A 25,589-nucleotide genomic window follows, 5' to 3' on the forward strand; every position below is an offset into this window, starting at 1 on the left:
TCAGCTTTCCTGCTCCTCTGATGCTGCTTGGCCTGCTGTGTTCATCCAGCTCTACACCTTGTTATCACAGATTCTCCAGCATCTGCAGTTCCTACAATCTCTGAATGATAAATTTTGTTCTCTTTAGTATGATTGCATTGAATATTTCTGGTTTTGTAGTTTAAGGCTAATATTAGAGATAGAGCTTTTCTGGACATTTATGTAGCTTTATTGTAGCGGTACAATAAAAAAAAGTTTGCATCTATTTAGCAGCATTCACATAAAAACATATCAGAGTAAGATAGATAATTAATTTTTTTTCCTAAATTGTAGGGATTGTCATTTGGTGGACAAAATATAACAGTCAATTTATGATAGAAATAACTCCACAGCAGCCAGATAATTAAGAATGTTGAACAGGGCACCATTAGAATTCTCCAAGTCTTCTTCAACTGATGACATCTGAATGCTAATACTCCCCGATCTACCAGGACAGCAGGTGGAATCTCACTTTAACACCTCATTCACAGCTCAATGCTCCTTCAACATTGCACTAGAGACCTGCCTTAGATTATGTGAAGGAGGATTACAGTCCCATAGCCGGGTAATATGAGCAGGAGTGCTGTCAAGAGTCCTTGAAATTGCACTGTGCAATATTAATGTACTCTTTTAGTGCCATTTTAATACTGCTATTTTCCCATTTGAATATATTGTTCATTTCATTGACAATCAAAAATGAACCTGTTTCAAATAAGTAGGTTAATACCCAGGTAAGGTAGGAGGTGAAAGAATTTCCTATGAACCCATTGAGCATTTGATTGTTAACACAGTGTAATCTCAAGATTCTGCCTATTGTTTTATTGTAATGGTGGCTCAGTTGAACATTAAGCAGCAAACCCTGCATTTGCTGACAGTCTATGGATTAAAAATAAAGGTCTTCTGTCAAAAAGGTAAAGATAAAATTAAAACTGGTGCACATTTTAATTTTTTAACTGGAATTCTTAGAAAAGATACATATGGATGGTGTTTCTGTAGTCATTAGCTCTCCGTGTACTAACTCAGCTTTTGATAACAATCAACATTAAAATGCTGTTGAACAAGTCAGAAATTCAATTGTTTTTGAAAATGAAAGCAGAAAACACACATTTTCATGACAGACATGAAATCAGCTGACTTAATATGCTGAATAAACTTGATGGGCTGTCCTAAAGAGACCCATATGGTAACAAGTTCTACAGTGGACTCTCAGTATCAGAACAATTTGATGAAAATGTAAATTCTATGATGATTTTCACTCGTGTGTTGTAAAAATGCTATCCATTTTAAACAAGTGTGATCCAAATATGCAGTTTTTCATGAAGATTTCATGTGAAATAATGTGGCCACCTATGTTGCACTAATTCAAGAATACTATTCCAAACAAACAACACAAACCAAGTGTTTTCTTTGACAAATGTTAATAACAATAGCAGAAATTCAATATTCTTTTATAATTTCACTACTTGTACATGAAGACTCCTGATGAAGAGAGTTCAGGAGAATTACTGTATATTTTGTCATCTGAAAATTACCTGATTCCACACTTTTAGCCCGTGGAGTGCACTGTTTGTGTCCTTGGCAACTTCTCAGCTCCATTAACTGAATGTGCAACTGATTAAGAACTTCCCGTTCTACCATGTGTACGGTATTCGTCAGCTGAAATCACAAAATCAAAACAGAGGTCAGCCTTCTGCACTTAATGGGGGAGGCTTTTGGATGTTGCAGTTTACAACAACATTGTAATACATACTATGTCAGAAACAAGAACTGAACTGTTGAGCTTAGATGGGGGGGAGGTGCTCATTTGGTGATATCATTCAGAATACAAGTAAGGCTGAGAGCAGTCTGCAGCAAAAGGTAAAAGGCATATTGCAGTGCCTCAGGGCCAACATTTATTGCCTGTAGGGCAGTGAAGAGTCAGCGACATTGCTATGGGTCTGGAGTCACATGTAGAGCAGACACTTCCTTTCCAAAAAGACATTGAAGAACAAGATGGGTGTTTCCCCAACAACCAATTCATTATTAGATGGCTAATTTCAGATTTTCATTTAACTCAAATGCCATCATCTGGCATGGTGGGATTGAACCCAAGTCCCTGACATTAGCTGGGTCTCTATATTAATAGCACAGTTTATATACCAGTAGGGTACTGCCTCCCCACATCTCAGTGACAGTGACATCGTTGTCACATGTGCCACTGATGAGGGGGTTGGGTGGGGGCAGCTGCAAAGCCCAGTGCAAAAGGGAGACTGTACTGGGAATGGGAAGAGTGGGTGAGCCCTGCACAGGGAGCAAGGGGAGTGGGATGAGTCCTGTACCAGCAGTGGGGAGAGTGGGGGAGTCCTGCACAGGGAGCAGGGGGAGTGAGGAACGGAGTCCTGTACCGGGAGCAGGGGGCGTCCTTAAGTAGGGGATACCTGGAGTAGGAATGGGAGGAGCTAACCCAGCCATTGCCTCCCCTCTAACTTTGCAGGATTTTGGTGAGGCGAAATCAGAAGTGTGCTGATCAGACCAGGTTAGTGCAGGTCTGAAACAAGTGAATTAGTTTTGATAGCCATGTGCCTTTTGGACAGGTAGTCCTGTGACACTTTATGGAAGGTAAACTGCCCTCTGGGGAAGATAAGCAACCCGTTTGGAGAGATCGAGTACCTTGTAGGATTGTTAGGAGTATACATGGATGTGCATGAAAGATGAATAAACTCAATGAGACATCAAGTTGAGAATGGGACCTGTCAAGACAGTGAACGGATTTAAAACTCCAGTCTTTTTAATCTTTGAAACAAAGTTTGGCAAGATAAATAAATGATTGCCCTCTATTTCGCTCTATCTGTTTACATGGGTCTAATTTCCATTACTTTATTAATGTTACATATCTGATTTCCCAAGGATCCTTTGTCACAATGGGGTGCCTCCATTTCACATTTCTATTGCCAGCTACAACTGGCTTTGGATTCTTTGATGTGGGACTATGAAGTCCAATGTTTGTCACACTTAAATTCAACGTTTATTTTTATAAAACTTTATTGAAGAGAAAAAAATGAAATGTAGTAAACCAATTTTGGTGAATGGCAGTGTTTTTCTCAGGATTGTGAAGAATGCAATGCACTTACTTTATCTTATAGAATTTTAGTTTCTCATCTGTACATAGGCCCTGAGGTTTACTCAAGGTGTAAACATTAGTTGCCCTGTAAAATAGATGTTTATTTACATACAAACAACGTGTAGGGTTCGAAAAAAGGCCAGAGATTAATCATAAATGAAATACTTTGCAGCCAGTACAGAAATTAAGGGCAGAATGGCCTCCTTCTGCACTGTAATAATTCTATAATTCTGATTCCATAAGAGATGGGGAAAAGGGTGCTGGATGGGGGCCATGGGTTGGCATTAAGTTGGCATAGGGGCTACAAAGGGCCAGTGGTGAGGGCCATACATATGAGAGAAAAAGATTTAAAGAGGACATGAGGGGCAACTGTTTTATACAGGGAGTAGTTCGTGTGTGGAATGAGCTTCCAGAGGAAGTGGTGGATGTGCATACAGTTACAACATTTAAAAGACATTTAGATAAGTACATGAATAAGAAATGTTTGTGGGGATATGGGCCAAACGCAGGCAGGTGGGACGAGTTTAATTTGGGATTATGGTCAGCATGGACTGGTTGGACTGAAGGGTCAGTTTCCATGCTGTATGACTCAATGGGAAGGAAGGCATCATTTTTGTGTCACATTTTGTTAAATCCTTCTCGAATATTAGTAGACAGCTGCTGACGTTTTCCAGAATGATACGTGATCTCCAAGAGTTCAATTATGGGGTGGGTGGGAGGGTGGAAATCATGTGAACTAGGGTTGTATTTTCTGGAATTCAGACAATTAACATCGGAACAGGAGTAGGAATTTCAGCCCTTCGAGCCTGTTAGCCATTCAATGAGATCAAGAGGGGTCGATAGGATAGATTGACTGAAACTGTGCCTGCTGGTTAGGGCATCTAGGATGAGGCTGCCCAAATAAAAACGGGAGTCAGATCTTTCAGGAGTGAAATTAGTAAACACTTGACACACAAAGGATGGTATAGGTTTGGAATGTCCACATATTACATGATTTAGACAACATGCACATCTTTTTGGGATGTTAAGTACCTGACTTGGAACTTAAGACTAGTCAGCGGTCAGGTATCACGGTGGGTGAAAATTCTCATGCATTTCACTTCTAGTGGTATAGTGGCACCATCAGAACTTGATGGCTTAGAATATAAATTGAAGAAATAGCTTTGCCAGTCTGTACCTGTCTTTTTATCTCATGATTATTTCAATTTTTGATTTCACTGGACAAAAGAAAAACTTCCTTACTTGATATGGATCACTGTTCATGTCAAAATATTCAAGGAAACCTGTAGCAAATTCGCAGAAGAGGATGTTGTGAGTCTCATTGATGGTTCGCAAACACCAGTAAGTGTTATTGTTAGAACTTGTACAAGCACAGAAGGATCCTACTGTAATGAAAGGGAAAAGCCTTTTTCAGGTTAAAGAAGAAAACAGCATTTCCAAATGCAATGATTATGGTAAAATCTATCATATGGTGGGACCATGAAATAGAAAGTTGTGATTTGCTGCCTCATAATCTTACAGTCTCTCATGATCTCTGTTTCCATTCAGGGCAGTGTATATACTAGGTGCGCTGCCCACTACAAGGTACACATCCACCAATGTTAGATGTTACCCCTGATGCAAGCTCCCAATGAGAAAATTCTTGTTGCATCGATATCCTGAGAGTTCACTGTCATAGAATCACTCTATCAGTATCTTTTAAAAGTCAAACATTTATAAACAGGCACGAGTCACACAATTCATAGCTTATTTAAACACAGTATAGTGTACTACTGAGACTGATGAGGTAATCAATTCAGACTGTACTGAAGGAGCCACTTCGAACTAGCACTAAGTTGAATTGAAAGGAATTTCCCTTCATTGGTTTGCAAAACAAATTTTTGCTTATTTATAAACATGAAGATGTCTTGCTGTGACAGATCTGGGAATGCTGCCACAGGTTATCACAATAATGTGTGATCCTAACTGGGTGGTGGGGGGGTGGGTGCATTGATATGATTGAATGGCCCAATAGTATTACATTGCACATAATACAGAGTTACAGCTGTCAATGGGCCACAACACATTGCTAACATTGGAAGCAACAACTGACACTGCCTAAAACCTGCGCAGAGGTACCAGGAATAACCAGAGGTTTTATTACATAAGCTTTTCCTGTTAACTGCCCACACAGCCTTTCGTCTCTAACACTATTATTGTAGAACTAATACGTAAAAAAAAGACAAAAAATATTGTTTCTGTATCCCAATGATCATGCAGGTAGATAAAACCAACAACAAAAACCAAGGAATTGTGGATGTTGGAGAGCTGAAACAAAACTTGAAATTACTAGAGAAACTCAGCAAGTCTAGCAGTATCTGTGGAAACAGAAACTGAGTTAATGTTAACAGATGCTGCCAAACTTGTTGAGTTTCTCCAGCAATTTCTGGTTTTGTTCAGGAGAACAATATTTTGGACTTTAGAATGTAGAATGTAGAATGCAAAAGAGAGATTTGTGTAGTTTTTTGGGCGCATTGAGTTTTGGGAGTTCCACTACAGAAAAAAAATCATTAAAACTACAGATATTGTACAGTGCGGATTCAGGAGGGTGGTCCAGGGATGGAAATTGTAGTTAGAGAGAAAGGAACATGAAAACACAAGTAGACTCAACAGGCCGCTGAAGCCTGATCGATCAGTCAATTAGATCATGGTTGATCTGGATGTCACATCCACGGTAGCATAAACTGAGAATCACGGCCAGACATTTCAGGAGAGATGTTAGGAAGCATTTTTACACTTAAAGGGTAGTAGATGTTTGGAATTCTCTTTCACGAATGGCAGTGGATGCTACATCAGTTGTTAGCTTTAAATCTGAGATGCATTTTGTTAAATAAAGGTACTAAGGGATATGGGCCAAAGGCAGGTATATGGAGTTAGGCCACAGATCAGCCATGATCTTATTGAATGGTGGAACAGGCTTGAGGGGCTGAATGGCCTACTCCTGTTCCTACTTTCCAAGTATCCTAGTAGCATGACTAATAATAATCTGCAATGTTATTGCTTTAGGTTATTGCTGCATCAAAATGTAATTTAAGGGAGAGAAACAGTCAATGCTTATCTGTGGATTGTTTATCTATGCTGTTTAAACATACAGACATTGACAGATTGTGGTATTGTTTGTGGGATCTTGGTGTTGTTGCTCGGCCCAAAGCACTCAGTGCCTGATTGAGGGACCTGGCATTGGGGAGGGGATCGTGTTGAAAGCCAATCCCTGTCAATCCCCTATGCTCACCCCGTAACATCCTCCCGCTGTCATTCACAGCAATGATTCCAGCATTTGTGTAAGCCAATGGACATATCACGGGACCCTTCCACATAGTCTGTCAAAGTATCTCCGTTTAAATAGCAAAACTAAGTGATCAACAGAGACGTATTTGCTTCTATGGGAGCCTGTCCATATCAAGCCCTCTGTTCACTGCTGCATTAATACTAGTAGCATGTAATGGCATGATACACTTAAATGGGTATTAAGAGGTGGCAAGAGTTTAAGGGCGCCCACAGGCCTCCCCACCTACACATTAAATCACGGCAGAGGTGGGAAGGCAGCAAGTTTACTACTGCTCCCAACCCGCCTTCTTCCACCTGATGAACTGCCCTGGTCCACCAACCCTGGGCAGGAAAGTGGGCAATAAATTCTCACAAATTCCCACTCAGGATAGAGTGCATTGAGGATCCAGTCCAAGATTTATCTCCTATAAAACCTTAGCAACAAACCGTACGCAAAACAAAAACCTTTGCTTACAGTTCCAGTAAGGTGGCGTTTGCCAGTGGTCATTATTATGTGTGAAGCAGGTCAGACCAGGAAGGCTACAGTCATCTCCCTTCCTCAAGCGTTTCTTTATTTTACGATCTTTCTTCTTTCTCCGATTCTCCTTAAACAGTTGCAGTTTACTGTCTACCTCCTGAGCCACTTCCCTGAAAAGATTAAGTAATGGAGTTAGCATCTGATTAGTTATTTGACAATCTGAGTTACATTGATGGAGCAGTGGTAGTAGGGTATGTGACATCAAGCTGATCCAATAACGCAATGGATTCAACTTACATCTCTTTAGCATTTTCTTGAACAATATGCAGAATGCTTTTTTTTAAACGTGAACTCTGGTTTATATGTGGTACAAACACAACACGGAGGAGCCTGAGAAAATGGGAAGCACCCATGATGGTGACAGCACAGGCCCCAATCCTTCCAATTCTCGCTCCTTTGACGTATTCCAGAGTGAATACTTGTCTGATCCTGGTGGGAGTAACTATGAGGATGGGAATGGTTGCAAAGGGAGGCTGAAAGAAACCACAGCAGGGCAGATCCAAGATTTCCTTGTGGAGACGAGAGTTCCTTCCCCTTCGGTTGACGCAGAAACCAAAAAGAAATTATTTATACCATAGCCGGGCCTCTGCTGACCATCACCACGGATTTTGTTGTCATTACTGGATATAGACCTGGGCAACAAGGAGCAGCGGGCCCAAGAGAGTCAGTAAAGTATGATTTGAAAATAATTTGATGAGAAGACTTGATTTGCAAGAGAAGCAGTAGGAAGACGTTTTCAGACCTCATTAGGAAATGTTGGGCCTTTCCATCCCAAGAATCTCCACAGTGGACACTTGCTATTCCCACCCATCAGGCTCCTCATCATAACTGCTGAATTCGAGTACAAGTTGGGCCTGAATTATGTTAATAATACTGAAGAGTTAAAATGACTTGGTCCTCATGTTAGGGGAATTGTCATTATTACACTCTCATCTTGCATTAAATAAGGACTATGGAAGTCAAGAAGAATCTGGTGGGTGAGTCAGTTAGTTTTCACATCTGGAACCTGTGGGCAACTTCAGTTCAAGGAATGTGCTTTCTCTATGGGGTTTTAGGGTCCTATTTTGAATGAACGTGAACGATATTCCAATTGACCACATGCTTACCACAAAATATTCCATCACTTTGCAAGACCTAGCACTTCAGACAGAAATGTTGGCAAGAATGTCTAAGTATTGGAAAGTGAATCAGATATTTATTGAAAAGGCTTGTCTTTTTTTGAGTTTTGGATAGAAGTTTCACCTATATCTGCCTGATACAGATATAACATTGTTTATTGCTCTTGATGGATAAAAAAATGGTTCTATCCCCAAGTCATGCACTGTTCAAAGAAAAATATAGAATCAGCCATGAGGAAAATGAGAGCATAATGTGAGTTAACTCATTTTAAAAGGCTGGGGAGCTAGTTCCAAGCAAATATTGAGCAAAAATGATTTTCTCTGATCTCTTGTCAAAGCTGTAATCGCTGTAAATGCATAGTCTGAGACAAATTGTCACCTACCTAAAGGGATGGAGATGATTGTTCTTGTTCTTCAGTTTCCCTTGGTTTCTCATTCCTTTAGCTCTACTAAAATAACTACATTAAATAGAAATTATTCATTATAGCATTTATTATAAGGGCACCAGCATTTACGACTATCATGAGAAATGAGTGAGGACAGAGGTGCTATTGTGTTTCTCTGAATTCATTTTTTAGAATTTCTGCACTTGTCCTCACAACAAGAGATGCCCCCTACCCCCACCCTCAGGTTACACACAGGGAAAGAGCCCTTGTGCCTTCATGCATCTTGTACTGCTTTGCACTCAAGAAACAGAGTAAAGAAGAGGAAATTACCTTTAAGGTTAGAAGGATTAGCTGTTCATATCACACATTATAGAAACCAACCTCTTTTTGTTGCAGTCACATTCCTCAGGTTTCTTTCTTTTTAGGTGGCCTCTCACTTCTCTCAGATTCTTTATTTTGTCTTGAAGAGCTTCAATCTATGATTGAGAGTCAAAAAGAGGGTTATCTTCTTGTTTCAAAATCACAAAATACCTTCATTTTGCTAATGATGATGCAAATCAATTTCAGATTGACACTCTCTCTATTGGCTGGTTTTGATGATGTTTGCAGTTTAAGAATGGCTTCCAAAAACACCTGGAATTTTGTCCTCCTTGGATTTTTATCTCTGCTCCATCACACCAACCATAAGGAATAATTATAGAATCACTACAGTATGGAAACAGGCCCTTCGGCCCAACAAACCCACATTGACCCTCAGAGCATCCCACCCAGACCCATGTCCCTATCCCCCACCCAATCTACACATCCCAGAACACTATGGGCAAATGGGAATGGCCAATCCACCTAACCTGCACATCTTTGGACTGTGGGAGGAAACCGGAGCACCCAGAGGAAACCCACGCAGATACAGGGAGAATGTGCAAATTCTACACTGTCATCCAAGGGTGGAATTAAACCTGGGTCCCTGGCACTGTGAGGCAGCAGTGCTAACCACTGAGCCACCGGATTAATTTATCCAAAGTCTAGCAAGCTTCAGCCTATACTTTAGTGTTGAACTAAGACAATCATCTCACGGAGTCATAGAGGTCTACAGCATGGAAACAGACCCTTCAGCCCAACTTGTCCATGCTGCCCAGTTTTCATAATTTAAACTAGTCCCATTTGCCTGGGTTTGACCTAAATCCCTCCATACCTATCCCATCCATGTACCTGTGTAAATGCTTCTTAAATGACAAAATTGTACTCACTTCCACCACAACCTCTGACAACCCATTCCACCATCTCACCACCATCTGTTCAATATCCACCTATATAATACACTTCTTTAATGACATTCCATTCCTCAAGTAGGAAATTTTCCTATCCATTCCTGTCTTTTCACCGGGAATGGGAAATTAGTGGGCAGAAATCTCAGGCTGGAGTTATGGGAGATCTGGTGACCCCTCTCAGACTATCACAGCATTAACCTCTCAGTGGTGGCAAAACCTCCATGGATTCACTCCAAGGGCAGAAGGGAAATGACACAGAATTCCTGGCTACTGCTTACAGTATGTCAATTAGGCTTGTTAATTTAATCAATGACTGCAAAGCAGTGGTTTCTCAGGGGGCATGTTGCGGCTATACAGGACATTGGTTAGGCCACTTTTGGAATACTGTGTACAATTTTGGTCTTCCTGCTATAGGAAAGATGTTGTGAAACTTGAAAGGGTTCAGAAAAGATTTACAATAATGTTGCCGGGGTTGGAGTGTTTGAGCTAGAGGGAGAGGCTGAATAGGCTGGGGCTATTTTCCTTGGAGTGTCGGAGGCTGAGGGGTGACCTTATAGAGGTTTATAAAATCATGACAGGCATGGATAGGGTGAATAGCCAAGGTCTTTTTCCTGGCGTATGGGAGTCCAAAACTAGAGGGCATAGGTTTAAGGTGAGAGGGGAAAGATTTGAAAGGGAACAGGAAGGAGCACCTTTATCCACAGAGGGTGGTGTGTGTAGGGAATGAACTGCCAGAGGCAGTGGTGGAGGCAGGTACAATTAAAAGGCATCTGAGTGGGTACATGAATGGGAAGGGTTTAGAGGGATATGGGCCAAATGCTGGCAAATGGGACTAGATTAATTTAGGATATCTGGTTGGCATTGGAGTTGAACCGAAGAGTCTGTTTCCGTGCTGCACAGCTCTATGACTCTATGATTAAATGGAGGCCATATGGCTTTCCTGTTCCCTCGGAAGGCCACCAGCTCTTTGCCCAATTGAAGTACCTTGCAAAGGGGAGGCCGAAGAGAATCATGCTTTGCACTTGCCCTAGATCCCCCTCCCCACTTCTTCTCCTGTAACAGCCACCTCACAATCCCCATCCCATCATCACACAGATTTGGCCTGGTTTCCCATGGTGACCCTGGTGGACCCTGCCACCACTCCCTAAGACTGGATCCATGAGAAGTGCCTGATGCTGGTTGACCAGCACGTCTTGGAGGGCACATCTTATGCTGCAGGCACTTCTTGTGCTGCAGGGGTCCTTGCGGGCGGGGTGGGGGGGCAAGGCCTGATAGTGGCTATCTAAGTCCCTGACAGGCACTTGATTCAATCAGGCAGCTTCCATGGAAGTGACAGGAGGTTCTCCGGATGGCGGGCAAGAGACCATTGGCCTGACAGAATCTGTGTCCTTGCCCGACATCGATAATATTAACGGACTGCTGATTTGAAAATATCTAACCTCTTTGTCTATGTAGCTCTTGTGGTCCTTCCATGCTCTAGCTGACTGGTACAGCTCTTTCTCACAATGCACTGTGTCATTGGCAAGAATGAAACACCTTCAAGAAAGAAATAAGTAAAGTTATCAGCACATAAATGATACACACCAGAAAAAGACGGTTTTGTGTGTCAAACTGAAGTTTTATTTTAATATACTCAAAAGAACACAATCAGCACTTGTTATGAGTACTTTCATCGAGTCCCTACTGTGTGTAGCCATTCAGCTCATTGAATTCACCCTGACCCTCTGAAGAGCATCCCACCCAGTTACATTCCCCTACCCTGTCCCTATAACCTTGCATTTCCCATGGCTAATCCAGTTAGCCTGCACATCCCGGGCACTATGGACAATTTAGCATGGCCAATCCAACTAACCTGCACATCTTTGGACTGCGGGAGGAAACCCACACAGACTGTCACCCGAGGATGGAATCAAACCTGGGTCCCTGGCGCTGTGAGGCAGCAGTGCTAACCACTGAGCCACTGTGTTGCCCCACTGGTACCACTTCAAGGCACCACTGCATAGAAAAGCTAGATCTCTAAATGCATAGGACGTAATGCTGCAATGAATAAGCCAGACTTACTTGTGTGTGACCTTGACTGAATCTAGCAGCGATGCATCAGCCTTCCTGCCATCCTCAGCAATCATGTCCTTGTTCTCGTCTCCCTCTTCAGCCAGGCTTTCCTCTCGGGAATAGGCTGCGCTCATATTTTTTGCCATCAGAGACTTGAGTTCTTTAATTTCCAGGTCAATGTCATAAATCTCACCTTCTAATTCAACTGAAACCGAGCGGATTGGCCGAGTATGAATGAAGCGAGGTTTAAATTCTGTTCGGAAGGAAAAGTATATCTTAATACACACGCCACTAATGGCACCAATTCAACTCATCAGGGAATGCTGAAAACAGGCAACCCTTTTGTAGACACAGTGTTGTTAATGCTGCCTTACACTGGCATGGTTACCTTCCATGGCATACTCAAATCACTGGAGCGAAGATAGCACTACAGAAATCAGGTTTTAAAAAGTGCCAAAAGCGGGTCAAAGCAGAGCTCTACTTATAGACACTTGCTGTTTTCTGTTGGTTGGGAAATCCAAGGTTTGGACATCTTTCTTTTATCTTTCCCATTTCTTCCCTCCTCTTTCAGTCACTGACTGAAAGACAACAGGATTATGTAGGCTCCAAATATCTCCAAAGAGATAGTACTCTGACATCAGAAGAGGTCAAGGAGGAAGGCAGGTAGTGCAGGGTTCCCCTGTGGCCATTCCCCTCTATAATGGGTATACCACATTGGATACTGTTGGAGGAGGCGGCGGGGGGGGGGGGGGGGGCCCTTTAGGGGGGTGGAGCAGCAGCAGTCAGGTCAGTGGCACTGTGACCGGCTCTGAGGCTCAGTCAGACAGAGTGATGCTGATAGGAGACTCAATTGTGAAGGGGACAGACAGGAGATTCTGTGCCACAGAAGAGACACCAGGATGGTGTGTTGTCTCCTGGGTGCCAGGGTCAAGGATGTCTCTGAGCAGTTGCAGAACATTCTGAAGGGGGAGGATGAACAGCCAGAGGTCATTGTGCACATCAGCACGAATGACATAGGGATGGGATCCTGCAAAATGAGTACAGGGAGTTAGGTAAGAAGTTAAAAAGCAGGACCTCAAGGGTAGTGATCTCTGGATGACTACCAGTGCCACGCACCAGTGAGGATAGAAATAGAACGATAGGCCAGATGAATGCATGGCTGAGGAGCTGGTGTAGGGGGCAGGGTTTTCAGTTCTTGGATCATTGGGATCTCTTCTGGGGTAGAGGTGATCTGTACAAGAGGGACGGGTTGAGCTTGAACCAGAGGGTCCAATATCCTCGTGGGGAGATTTGCTAGTGTTACCCGGGAGGGTTTAAACTAGTTTGGCAGGGGGTGGGACTCTGAATAAGAGAGGCACCATCAAGAAATCAGGGGAAAATATGTTAGCCGTCAAGAGCAAGTTTACTATTCAGGATAGCCGGGGGAAAAGTAAAGGGAGGGAAAAGACTTCTGGTTTAAAGTGCATTTATTTCAACGCACGAGGCCTGACTGGTAAGGCAGGTGAGCTCAGAGCATGGATTGGCTCTGGAGACTGGGATATTATCGCCATAACAGAAACGTGGCTGAGAGAAGGGCAGGACTAGCAGCTCAATGTTCCAGGATACAGAAGCTACAGGCGTGACAGAAGTACAAGTGACCGAAGAGGGGGAGTTGCCCTTTTGATAAGGGAGGACATAACAACAGTGATTAGAGAGGATATTCTTGAAAGTTCATCAAGTGAGGCCATATAGTTAGAACTTAGAAACAAGAAGGGGATGGTCACTCTGTGGGGACTGTATTATAGATCCCCAAATAGCCAGTGGATACGAGAGCAGCAGATGTGTAGAGATTGCAGATACCTGGAGGAAGAACAGAGTAGCATTGGTTGGAGATTTTAATTTCCCCTGTATTGACTGGGCCACCCAGAGTGTAAAAGGCTCAGATGGGGTGGAATTTGTTAAATGTGTCCAAGAAAGTTTCCTAAATCAATATGTAGACGGCTCTACTCGGGAGGGTGCAACACTGGACCTCCTCTTAGGAATCAAGGTCAGGCAAGTGACTGAAGTGTCAGTCGGAGAGCACTTTGGGTCCAGTAACCATAACTCTCTTAGTTTTAACATAGTTATGGAAAAAGATAGAACAGGTCCACAGGTTAAGGTGCTGAACTGGAGCAGGGCCAATTTTGGGGACATTAGGCAGGATCTAGCAGAGGTCGATTGGCTGAGTCTGTTTGAAGGAAAAGGAATGACTGGCAAATGGGAGGCTTTTAGAAGTGTGATATCCTCCCTGTTGTGAGGAAGAGAATAGGTTCCCTCAAAGATCATCATGGCTATCTATGTGTGGAGCCACAGGAGATGAAGCAGATTTTTAATGAATATTTCTCCTCAGTGTTTACTGAGGAGAGAATCATGGACCCTAATGAAATAAGGGAAACAAGTGGGGATGTTTTGGACTGTATACACGTTACAAGAGAGGAGGTGTTCGCAGCCTTAAAGTGCATTAAGGTGGATAAATTTCCTGGGCTTGATCAAGTCCATCCTCGGATGTTGTGGGAGGCTAGGGAAGAAATTGCAGAGGCCCTTGCAGAGATTTTTGCTTCATCTTTAGCCAGTGGTAAAGTTCTAGAAGACTAGAAGTTGGCTAATGTTGTTCCATTGTTTAAGAAAGGTAGCAAAGACAACCCAGGGAACTACAGGCCAGTGAGCCTGACATCAGTAGTATGCAAGTTATTGGAGAAGATACTGAGGGACAGGATCAACCAACATTTGGATCATCAAGTCTGATCAGGGATAGTCAGCATGGATTTGTGCATGGTAGGTCAGGTCTGACAAATCTTTGACAGTTTTTTGAAGAGGTAACCAAGAGGATGGATGAGGGTAGGGCAGTGGATGTGATCTATATGGACTTTAGTAAGGCCTTTGACAAGGTCCCAAACATCAGGCTAGTCATGAAAGTTATGTTGTATGGGATCCAGGGAGAACCAGCTAATTGGATTCAAAATTGGCTTGATGGTAGGAAGTAGAGGGTGATGGTTGAAGGTTGTTTCTTGGATTGGAGGCCTGTGACTAGTGGTATGACACAGGGGTCAGTGCTGGGACCTTTGTTATTTGTTATTTACATAAATGACCTGGATGTAAATGTACAAGGCATGAAGAGCAAGCTTGTAGGTGATACAAAATTAGGAGGTATCATTGATAACGAATGAGGTTATCAAAAACTACAGAGGGATCTTTTACAGATGGGGAAGTGGGCTGAGGATTGGCAAATGCATTTCAATACAAATAAATGTGAGGTGTTGCATTTTGGAAAGTCAAACCAAGGTAGGACTTACACAGTAACTGGTGAGGTCCTGAGGGGTGTTGTGGAACAGAGTGACCTCTGACTACAAGTACACAGTTCATTGAAAGCGGCGTCACAGATGGATGGGGTGGTGAAGAAGGCATTTAGCATGCTGGTCTTCATCGAGGCATTGAGTATAGGAATTGGGACGTTATGTTACAGTTGTATAAGTCATTGGTGAGGCCGCACTTGGAGTATTGTGTACAGTTTTGGTCACCCTGTTATAGGAAAGACATAGTTAAACTGGAAAGTGTGTAAAGAAGATTTACGAGGATGTTGCCAGGACTAGTAGGCCTGAATTATAGGGAGAGGTTGGACAGAATAGGACTTTATTCATTGGAATGTAGGAGAATAAGGAATGACATTATTGAGGTGTATAAAATCATGAAGGGCATAGATAGGATGACTGCATATAGTCATTTTCCCAGAGATGGAAAATAGAAAACTAGAGGACATAGGTTTAAGGTGAGAGGGGATAGATTTGAGAAGGACCTGAGGGGCAACTTCTTCACACAGAGAGTGGTGCGTATATGGAATGAGCTGCCAGAGAAATGGGCTGGTTGAGGCAGGTGCAATAGCAACATTTTAAAAACATGTGAATAGGTACATGGATGGGAAGGGTTTGGAAAGATATGGAACAAATGCGGGCAACTGGAACTAGCTAATTGGCAACATGGTCAGCAGGAACCAGTTTGGGCCAAAGGGCCTGTTTTCATGCTGTATTAGTCTATGATTGTATCGCATAGATCTTTCTGATACAGTGGTTGTGGTAGAGATAAAATAAAACGAAAGTGGAGGCTGAATTCATACTCACCAACCTTTGCCAAGATCCCAGTGTATGTTTGGAAGATCTATCACTTAGGACAAGTGTTACTGTTCAGTACAGAGTGATATAAGTTTGGATACGGCCAGAGGAATGAGAGTGGCTGGTCAGCAACAGATGGGGAGGGTACCATTGCTCACAGAATGGTAGCAAAAATAACTTTTTTAATTGGATGAGTCACTGACGTAAATGGCACTTTGCTGAAAACTAATTTTATAAAATACAAGGGTTATTCATTTCTGTTCTTTTTACTCACAAGACACCAGGTTATAGTCCAACAGATTTATTTGAAATCACAAGCTTTCGGAGCGTATCCCCTTTGGCGGGTGAAGTGAGAGAGAAGCTCCCAGAGCACAGAATTTATGGGCAGAGAGAGATCAAGGGCAGAGAGATCAAAAGACTATACAAATGGTGTGAGAGGAGTGCTGAATAATAAGTCACTGCTGGTGATCCGTAGTGTCGGACAGTGTGAGTAAAGTGTCAACGATTGAATAACAAGCAAAGAGGTGTTCTACAATCCAATTAAATGAGGCAGAGAGATTCTTACAAAAAATGAGAGATAAGGTGGTGCTGGAGACAAATGGATACTGCATACAGCAGACCAACTACGAGACACTGCCAAGCAGACGGGACAACGGAACTGCACAACCAAGAACAAAAAATTGGAGAAACTTGGCATTACCACCGGCAGTAACCAAGCCTCCCCGGTACCATGGTTGTAAGCAGTACTACCGCAGGGAAAATCCATCGTCAACTTGTCTGACCACACCCTTCAACCGGATGAAATTGAAGTTCTCAGCCAAGGGCTGAATTTCTGCCCCACCACCAAAATGGACCCCAGTGGTCTGGCGGCAGACACAGAGGAATTCATCAGGTGAATGAGGCTCCGGGAATTCTTCCACAAACCCCAAGATGTCAGCAGTGAGCCCATGAAACAACCAACGAACCGGAACAGTCGACAGAGAGATCTGTGGTGCGGTGTCCGAAGAAGGAGTCGAATTGGACCCCCCCCACCAGAAGGCTGCTGCCCTACGCTCGACAGCAATGTCAAACTGTCAGGAGATGCATTAACGCCAGATTCATTAACCGCACTCACAAGATAGCGCAGAACGTCACAAAAGCACAACACCATCCATGCTCTCAAGACCATTCACAACATTGTAGTCAAACCAGCAGACAAAGGAGGAGCCATCGTCATATGGAATAGAACAGATTACTGCAAAGAAGCACATCAACAAGTAAAAACCAGGAACACTACAGACGACTACTGCCAATCTGACCAAAGAACACACCCGTCAACTGCACAATTGATCAAGACCTTTGATCCAGACCTTCAGAGTATCCTATGCACTCTCATCACGCGTACTTCTCGCATAGTGGACTTCTGCTGCTTTCTGAAGAAACACACCTGGACGTTCCATCGTCATGCAATGTGACCCTGTGTAAGAACCTCTCTGGCTATGTCGAGGGCATCTTGGAACCCATTGTACAGAAACCCCCAGCTTCAGTCATGACACTACAGATTTCTTACAGAAACTCAGCACCCAAGGACTAGTAGAAACAGGAACATTCCTCGTCTCAATGGACGTTTCGGCATTCTACACCAGCATTCCCCATGACGAAGGCATCACTGCAACAGCCTCAGTACTCAATACCACCAACTGCCAATTTCCAGACGCCATCCTACAACTCATCCGCTTCATCATCGACCACAACATCTTCACCTTCAATAACCAGTTCTTCATCCAGACACACAGAACACCCATGGGGACCAGATTTGCTTCCTAATATGCCAACATTTTCATGCACAGGTTCGAACAAGACTTCTTTGCTGCGCAAGACCTCCGACCAATGCTGTACACCAGATACATTGATGACATTTTCTTCCTTTGGACTCATGGTGAGGAATCACTGAAACAACTATCTTGCGATATCAACAAGTTTCATCCCACCATCAGACTTGCCATGGGCTACTCTTCAGAATCAGTCTCATTCTTGGACACACACATCTCCATCAAGGACAGACACCTCAGTACCTCACTCTACCGCAAGCCCATGGATAATCACGTGATGCTGCATTTCTCTAGCTTCCACCCTAAACATATTAATGAAGCCATTCCCTACAGACAAGCCCTATGTATATACAGGATCTGCTCAGATGAGGAGGAATGTAATGGGCACCTGAAGATTTTGAAGAATGCCCTCATAAGAACAGGATACAATACTCAACTCATCCGTTCCAATGTGCCACAGCGAAAAACCGTTCTGACCTCCTCAGGATACAGACACAGGATATGACCGTTAGCGTACCCATCACTGTCCAGTACTTCCCCGAAGAGATTACGCCATGTTCTCTGCAGCCTACAACTGATGACCAGCATCTCACCAAAATCATCCCTACGCCTCCACCTCTTGCCTTCAAACAACCGCCAAATCTTAAACAGACCATCATTCACAGCAAACTACCCAGCCTTCAGGACAATATTTACCACAACACCACACAACCCTGCCATGGCAACCTCTGCAAGACATGTCAGATCAATGAAATGGATACTAACATCACACATGTGAACACCGCGTACACAGCAGATACTCATGTGACGCAGCCAATGTTGTCTATCTCATACACTGTAGGCAAGGATGCCCTGAGGCATGGTATATTGGCGAGACCAGATGAATGGACACCGCGCAACAATCGCCAGACAGGAATTTCTTTATTCATTCAGAGGATAAGGGCATCGCTGGCTAGGCAGCATTTATTGTTCATCCCTAATTGCCCAAAGGGCAGTTAAGAGTCAACTACATTGCTGTGGGTCAGGAGTGACATGTAGTTCAGACCAGGTAAGGATGGCAGTTTCCTTCCCTAAACGACATTAGTGATCTTTACGACAATTGACAATGGATTCATGTTCATCATTAGATTCTTAATTCCAGATATTTATTGAATTCAAATGCTACCATCTGCCATGGCAGGATTTGAACCTGGGTCTCCATAATGTTGTCTGTGTCTCTGAATTAACAGTCCAGTGATAATACTACTAGGCCATCACCAACCCGATAAATGTTTTCTTCCATTCACAGAACACTTCAACAATCAAGGACATTCAGCCTCCAATCTTCAGGTAAGTGTCCTCCAAGGCAGCCTTCGAGATACACAACACAGAATCACCGAGCAGAAACTAATAGCCAGGTTCTGTACCCATGAAGATGGCCTCAACAGTGATTTTGCGTTCATGTTGCCCTACATGTGACCCCACCACACTGTGCTGTATCTGTAAAATGTGTCCTGCGTCTGTAAAATCTTCCTTACTGTCCTGTTTTGACACCATCACCTTGATAAATTGTTATGATCTCTCTACCTTAATTAGTTTGTACAGTTTTGAATTATTTATTACTTTGGTTAGACCCTCGGCATGTGACTCTTATACCTATCATGTTATTCCAGTCATTTAGTTTGTCTCCAGCACCACCTTATTTTTAATTTTTTGTAATTATCTCTCTGCCTGACTTAATTGGATGTAGGGATGATCTTAGTCATCATCTTGGTCAAGAGATGCTGGTCATCATTGATGAAATGTTGAAGGCTGCAGAGAACATGGCGTAGTCTCTCCACTCCGGGGATGAACTAGACAATGAAGGGTACGCTAACGGTTGTATTGTGTCTGTCTCCTGAGGAGGTCATCCCTTTGCTTTTTATTCAGCTGTTGACACTTTACTCACACCATCAAACACTACGGATCACCTGCAGTGACTTATTATTCAGCACTCCTCTCACACCTTTTGTATGGTCTTTTGATTTCTGTGCCCTCGATCTCTCTCTGCCCATAAATTCTGTGCTCTGTGTGCTTCTCTCTCACTTCACCTGATGAAGAGGCTACACCCTGAAAGCTTGTGATTTCAAATAAACCTGTCGGACTATAACCTGGTGTCGTGTGACTTCTGACTTTGTCCACGCCAGTACAGCACTGGCACCTCCACATCATTCTTTTTACTGTAATGAAACATTATAAGGAGGAATGTGACATTCCCAGGATTTCCTAATTTAAATACATTGACCCGACCACATGTGGAAAATCATTGTTTTGTTTGACACTAGGTTGTATGGTCTAGCAGCACCCTGGTTTCTAATCCAAGTTAGCCAGCCTCAGCTGTGTCAACAGTAAGGATATTACAACGTGTTAACATTGGCAATAAGGTAGGAAAAGGATTTGAATTAGCCGTATTTCCCAATTCTGATCATCCCTTGAATGCTCTGGCCCAATATGACTTCAGTATCGCAAATATATAATTGGAGAAAATTTCTGTGCACCCTGCACTGGATATCGGATTAGCAGAGAGATAATTTAGCAACAAAAGCAGACATTGTTGGAGATATTCAGCATGTCTGGCAGCAGAGAAAGCAGACTTAATGTTTTGGATTCAGTGATCCTAATTTAGCAGCAGTGGAGGAGATGAGAGAGGTGGTGCTGAGGACAAGCTAGCTGTCACTACTGCACATGTACAGTTAGATTTAATCGTCCTCTTGAGGGTCCTGCCGAGGGCAAACATAATGCTATAAATATTGCAATCTTAATTTCTTTAAAATTTGCATTCACTTGACCAAACCGCAAATAAAGGAAAGGATAGGAAAAGCTATCATCTAGTCAGTTACTGTCACTCGCTTTCACAAGGAAGGACTAAAGCAAGGTTCACCTTTTAGACCAGAAAACAGTTTGGAGGAATGTTAATATTATTTCAGAGCTAATATTAAAGCTGTATTTTGTGTTTGTTGAATTCAGTATTACGTGTGTGAAAACTGAGTTATCTTGTTTTTCTTCATTTTTCTCTGATATTCTGTCTCGTGCAATACTCATTTGGATCTGTAATTTAAATTGTACTCATGTCATTGATTCGCCAGATGGCACCAAAGGACCAGTTCCAAAGAGGTATTAAACAGTTCATATAAGGTCATGGGATTTTCTCTACTCACTGTGAGTCGTGTGGATCCTGAGGAACTGTCTCTGGTTTCTTCTCTCAGATGGACTCATCCTGTAGCTACTCTCTGAGCACTCACAATCCTTACTGCTGTACGTCTGAGTGCGCAGGCTTTTACTTTTCTTGCTGCCAGCTGGCATTTTTGTTGTCCCTTTGCACTTGTGGAGTCGAAGTTTTCCTGTAGCATCTTCGACGCACTGCCACTTCTGGTAAAAGATGGCAAGAGGTTTAAAATCCCATTTATCAAACAACTCTGCACTGAATCAATCTTTTCCATTGGATTTATTACTGTCACACGTACCTAGGCACAGTGAAAGGTTTTGTTTTGCGTGCAGTACAAGCAGATCATACCATACAAAGTGCATTCGGGTAATAGAACAGAGCAAGGAATACAATGCTATGGCTGTAGAGAAGGTGCACAAAGAGCAAGGTCAACATTAGACTTAAAAGTTCAAAAGTCAAGTAACTGTGGGAAAGAAGTTATTCTTGAATCTGTTGGTACGTGTGTTTCATCTTTTGCATCTTCTGTCCGATGGAAGAGGTTGGAAGAGATTATAACTGGGGTGGGATGGGTCTTTGATTATGTTGGCTGCCTTTTTGCGGCAACAAGAAGTGTAGATGGAGTAAATGGATGGAAGGTTGGCTTGCATGATGGTCAGGGCTGTGTTCACAACTCTCTGTAGTTTCTTATGGCCCTTGGCACAGCAGTTGCCGTACCAAGCCGTGATGCATCCGATAGAGTGCTTTCTATGGTGCATCTATAAAAATTGGTAAGTACTGTATTTGCATTTCTTTTTAATAAAAATTGAAATATAACAAAGAAAAAGCTTACATTTATATAATCCTTTTTAGGCTGTCTCAGCCTACTTTGCAGCCAATTAGGTTATTTTAATGTGTAGCTATTATTGTAATGTAGGAACTCAGATCAGGAAAGTACACTGCACAAATACTTTCTTTATTCATTTGTGGCTATGAGCGTGTCACTGGCTGGGTCAGAATTTCTTGTCTATCTCTAATTGTTAAGAGTTGACCACATTACTGTGGTTCTGGAGTCACAAGTAGGTCAGACCAGGTAAGGATGACATTATTTGATCCAGGTGGGTTTTTAAGATAACTGTTCATGTTTACGGTTTCCATAGCTAGGCTTTTTTTTAATTCCAGGGTTTTGTTTTTAGTTTTTGTTATTTTTTCAAAGTCAATCCCTACAGTGAGAAGACCTTCTAAATCCCCTGTTTATTTAACGTTCCCGCTACCTTCTCAACACCACAATTCCAGGTTTTTATTGAATTCAAACTTTGTTGCCTGCCATGGTGATATTCGAGCCCATGTCTCCAGGACATTAGCCTGTGCTGCCGGATTACGAGCCTAGGGGCATTACTACAACACCAGCACATTCCCGCACTTATTAAAACTAAATTGGTTAACACTATTGACGAGCCACAGAAGGGGCTTCAGACAAATGTCTGACGTGTTTTAGCCTCACAGTCTAATTTGGATCTCTGGTATCAACTTTGGCCTCAGCATGAACTTACGGTCTCAAGGTGATTCCTAAAAGTGCGGTCCCACCGTGGCTAAGCACTTAAGAAAGACTGTAATGTTTGAACTTTCAGCTTTATTTCTTTATTTTCTACTCAAAACTAAGATGGTCTGCAATGTGTAACTTTTAACCTTATTTCATTTGTTTTACACTATACTATAATTACTGCAATGTTTAACTTTCAACTTTGTTCTTTCTTTCTACCTTGTTCTTCAGATTCTGTACCTTGGTACTTGTACCATAGATGGCATTTTATGTGGTGACATCATACACTTTTCACCATACTCTTGTACTTTTGTACAAAATCAAAATCAAATGAATGACCCAGGGTTAAATAAGAAATATGTCTGGCTGAGGAGGAAGGTGCTGTTATCTGCAGAAAATGGTCTAGAGCCCTAAATTTAAAATATCAGCACCTCGTAATCACATTGTGTGCACTTAGGCCTGGACTTTATTGCGGTAACAGTGCCCAGATGATAGACAGGAATCACCTAGCCATGGCCATTTAGTGGAATCCAGATCTCTGGCCTTCCTTGCAGCTTTTCAGCTGTCTTTGGCATTTCAGTCCCTTTAAGGGATGAGGTCTCTTCTCCAAAAGCTGCCAGTTAATGAACACTACCCTCAGAGCAAGTAGGGCTGGGGTCACCAATGTCAGTCAGGCAGGATCTGATGAGTGTGTAGGACTGGGGGGCAGTGGGTGGGGGATGGGGAGGAAGCGTGTTGCCACATGGGCATCTATTGCCATGAGAAGGTACTTCATGGCCATACAGTGTTCAATTAGGAGGGCCCCTTCTGAGCCTGCAGGGGAGTTGGCAGCTATCACCAACCATTCTCCCAATGCATTGGATGCTCCGTTACTCAACTGCTGGGTAAAACACCTCCACTTGAACCATCTTTCCACCACCGGCAGAATGTGATGGTGACTGGAAGGTGATCTAACCTCTGCCTTCTCTCACCAGTTCTTGACTCCTGTCCCCTTTCTCACTCTTGTTCACCATAAAAATTCAGGCCTTTGGATTGGACGTGTCTGACCATTGGAGATCAGCTAAACTAAAAGTGATGCTGAAGGCCATTGACCTGGCTGTATGTCATCAAAATAACCACATTTATAAATTCAGAAAGTACAACTTAATCATTGTATCAGCAATCTGTGGTTTTTGTTTTAAAAATGTCAGATCCCTCTGCATTAGGAACATCAAGTCATTGCTTCTTATTCATTCGTGCAATACGGGTATTATGGCTGGGCCTGCATTGGTTGCCCATTCCAAATTGCCCCTGAAGGAGGTGGTGGTAAGCTGTCTTATTGAGTTGCTACAGTACTTGTTGTGTAGGTTGAGCCACAATACTGAGAGGGTGGGAGCTCCATATTTTAACTTCTGACAATGAAGGCATGGAGTTTGACTTCAGATTGTTTTAAAGTTGCTGAGAGGGTAGCGCAAAATGGAGGCTCTTTACCTTAGTGAAGACTGCAGTCGTTTCTGAGTGAGAGGGCTTCCCACTGACCCTCAACTTCAAGAGCCCATCCTTCATAAAACATCAAATGGGTACCAATTGGCCAATTCAGGATAAACCCATTGCTGAGTGACTGCTCTGGATACAATGTATCATTATGACCTTTAGACCCCAACATCAGGTTCCTGACTCAAAAGTCAAATCCAGCACTTTATATTTGAAGCGTAAAGAACGGGTTGCATTTACATAGCATCTTACACAATTTTAAGGTGTTCAAAGTGCTTTGCAGCTGATAAGGTATAATTGGCTTTTGCAATGTCAGACTCCAAATGTAGCACCTTCCCAGTATTCAGTGGGGCCGTCATAAAAAAATTCCAAGGTCTTAAATCTCATCTCTTATTTTTCTAATTGACCTGTTCATAGAAATCATTGCACAACGCTGGAGCAAGTGGGACTTGAACGAGGCCCTCCTGGTCCAGGGGTAGGGACATTACCACAGCATCCCCAGAGACCCCTTAAATCTTGTTTTTGTTTTGTTTCACTTAACCCAATTTAGCCTCTTTTTTGAAATGACCTGTTCAGAGATGTTATTAAACACCTCTGGTGCAGCTGGGCCATGAATCAAGGCCTTCCAGTACAGGGGCAGAAACACTACCGCTGAGCTACAAAATTTCCCCTTGAATCTCCTATCAAACATTTAATGATTTGGGAAAATTGCTATCTATTGCTGCAGCTTTATTGGCATTCAGTCTGAAAAGGACTTGCATTTCTCACACATTAAAGGTACTATTGTTACTGACATTTTTCTGCTCAAGGGAGGCATGTTGTTCAGTCTCCCCTTGTTTTATGGAAGCTAAATCTCCAGTGTAGTAACAGCAAAGGTTCGAAGAGAAGTGCACACTTTGTGAAATAAGATTATAATTCAAGACATTCCTACAATAGCAAGTTGATTTAAAGAACACAGAATCATCATGGCAGAGAAGATGACCATTTAGAATCATAGAGTCATACAGCATGGAAACAGACCCTTCGGTACAACTCATCCACGCCGACCAGATATCCTAATCTGAACTAGTCCCATTTGCCAGCATTTGGCCCATATCCCTCTAAACCCTTCCTAATCAGATACCCATCCAGGTGCCTTTTAAATGTTGTAATTGTAGCAGCCTCCACCACTTCCTCTGGCAACTTGTTCCATTTATGCACCACCCTTAGCGTGAAATAGCTACCCCTTAGGTCCCTTTTAAATCTTTCCCCTCTCACCTTAATCCTCTAGTTTTGGACCCACCCACCCTAGGGAAAAAAAATCCTTGGTTATTTACCCTATTTATGCCTCTCATATTTTTATAAACTTTTATAAGGTCACCCCTCAGCCTCTGAAGCTCCAGGGAATAAGGCCTCAGCCTATTCAGCCTCTCCCTATAACTTAAACTCTCCAGTCCTAGCAACATCCTGGTAAATCTTTTCTGCACCCTCTCAAGTTTAGCAACATCCTTCCTATAGAAGGGCAAACAGGTTGTACGCATCTAAAAGTAGCCTAACCAATATTCTGTACAATCTCAACATGACCTTCCAATTCCTTTACTCAATGTTCTGACCAATGAAGACAAGCGTGCCAAATGCATTCTTCACCACCCTGTCTACCTGCGACTCCACTTTGAAGGAACTATGCATCTGCATCCCCAGGTCTTTTACTTC

General features: G+C 42.7%; 1 protein-coding gene across 1 annotated transcript in view; it reads right to left on the reverse strand.

Annotated features, from left to right (window-relative positions):
- sulf1 (sulfatase 1) overlaps positions 1 to 25,589 on the reverse strand; it is a 270,640-nt gene that overhangs the window by 16,350 nt on the left and 228,701 nt on the right. The window contains exons 14-21 of the mRNA XM_048595683.1: positions 20,898 to 21,108; positions 11,796 to 12,039; positions 11,174 to 11,270; positions 8,848 to 8,942; positions 8,464 to 8,538; positions 6,900 to 7,072; positions 4,361 to 4,503; positions 1,551 to 1,674 (exon numbers count right to left, since the gene is read on the reverse strand). Coding sequence (XP_048451640.1) covers positions 1,551 to 1,674; positions 4,361 to 4,503; positions 6,900 to 7,072; positions 8,464 to 8,538; positions 8,848 to 8,942; positions 11,174 to 11,270; positions 11,796 to 12,039; positions 20,898 to 21,108 — 1,162 coding nt within the window. The remainder of the gene's footprint in view (positions 1 to 1,550; positions 1,675 to 4,360; positions 4,504 to 6,899; positions 7,073 to 8,463; positions 8,539 to 8,847; positions 8,943 to 11,173; positions 11,271 to 11,795; positions 12,040 to 20,897; positions 21,109 to 25,589) is intronic.

The sequence above is a fragment of the Rhincodon typus genome, chromosome 4 (genome assembly GCF_021869965.1).
Source record: "Rhincodon typus isolate 14 chromosome 4, sRhiTyp1.1, whole genome shotgun sequence".
Taxonomy (NCBI): domain Eukaryota; kingdom Metazoa; phylum Chordata; class Chondrichthyes; order Orectolobiformes; family Rhincodontidae; genus Rhincodon; species Rhincodon typus.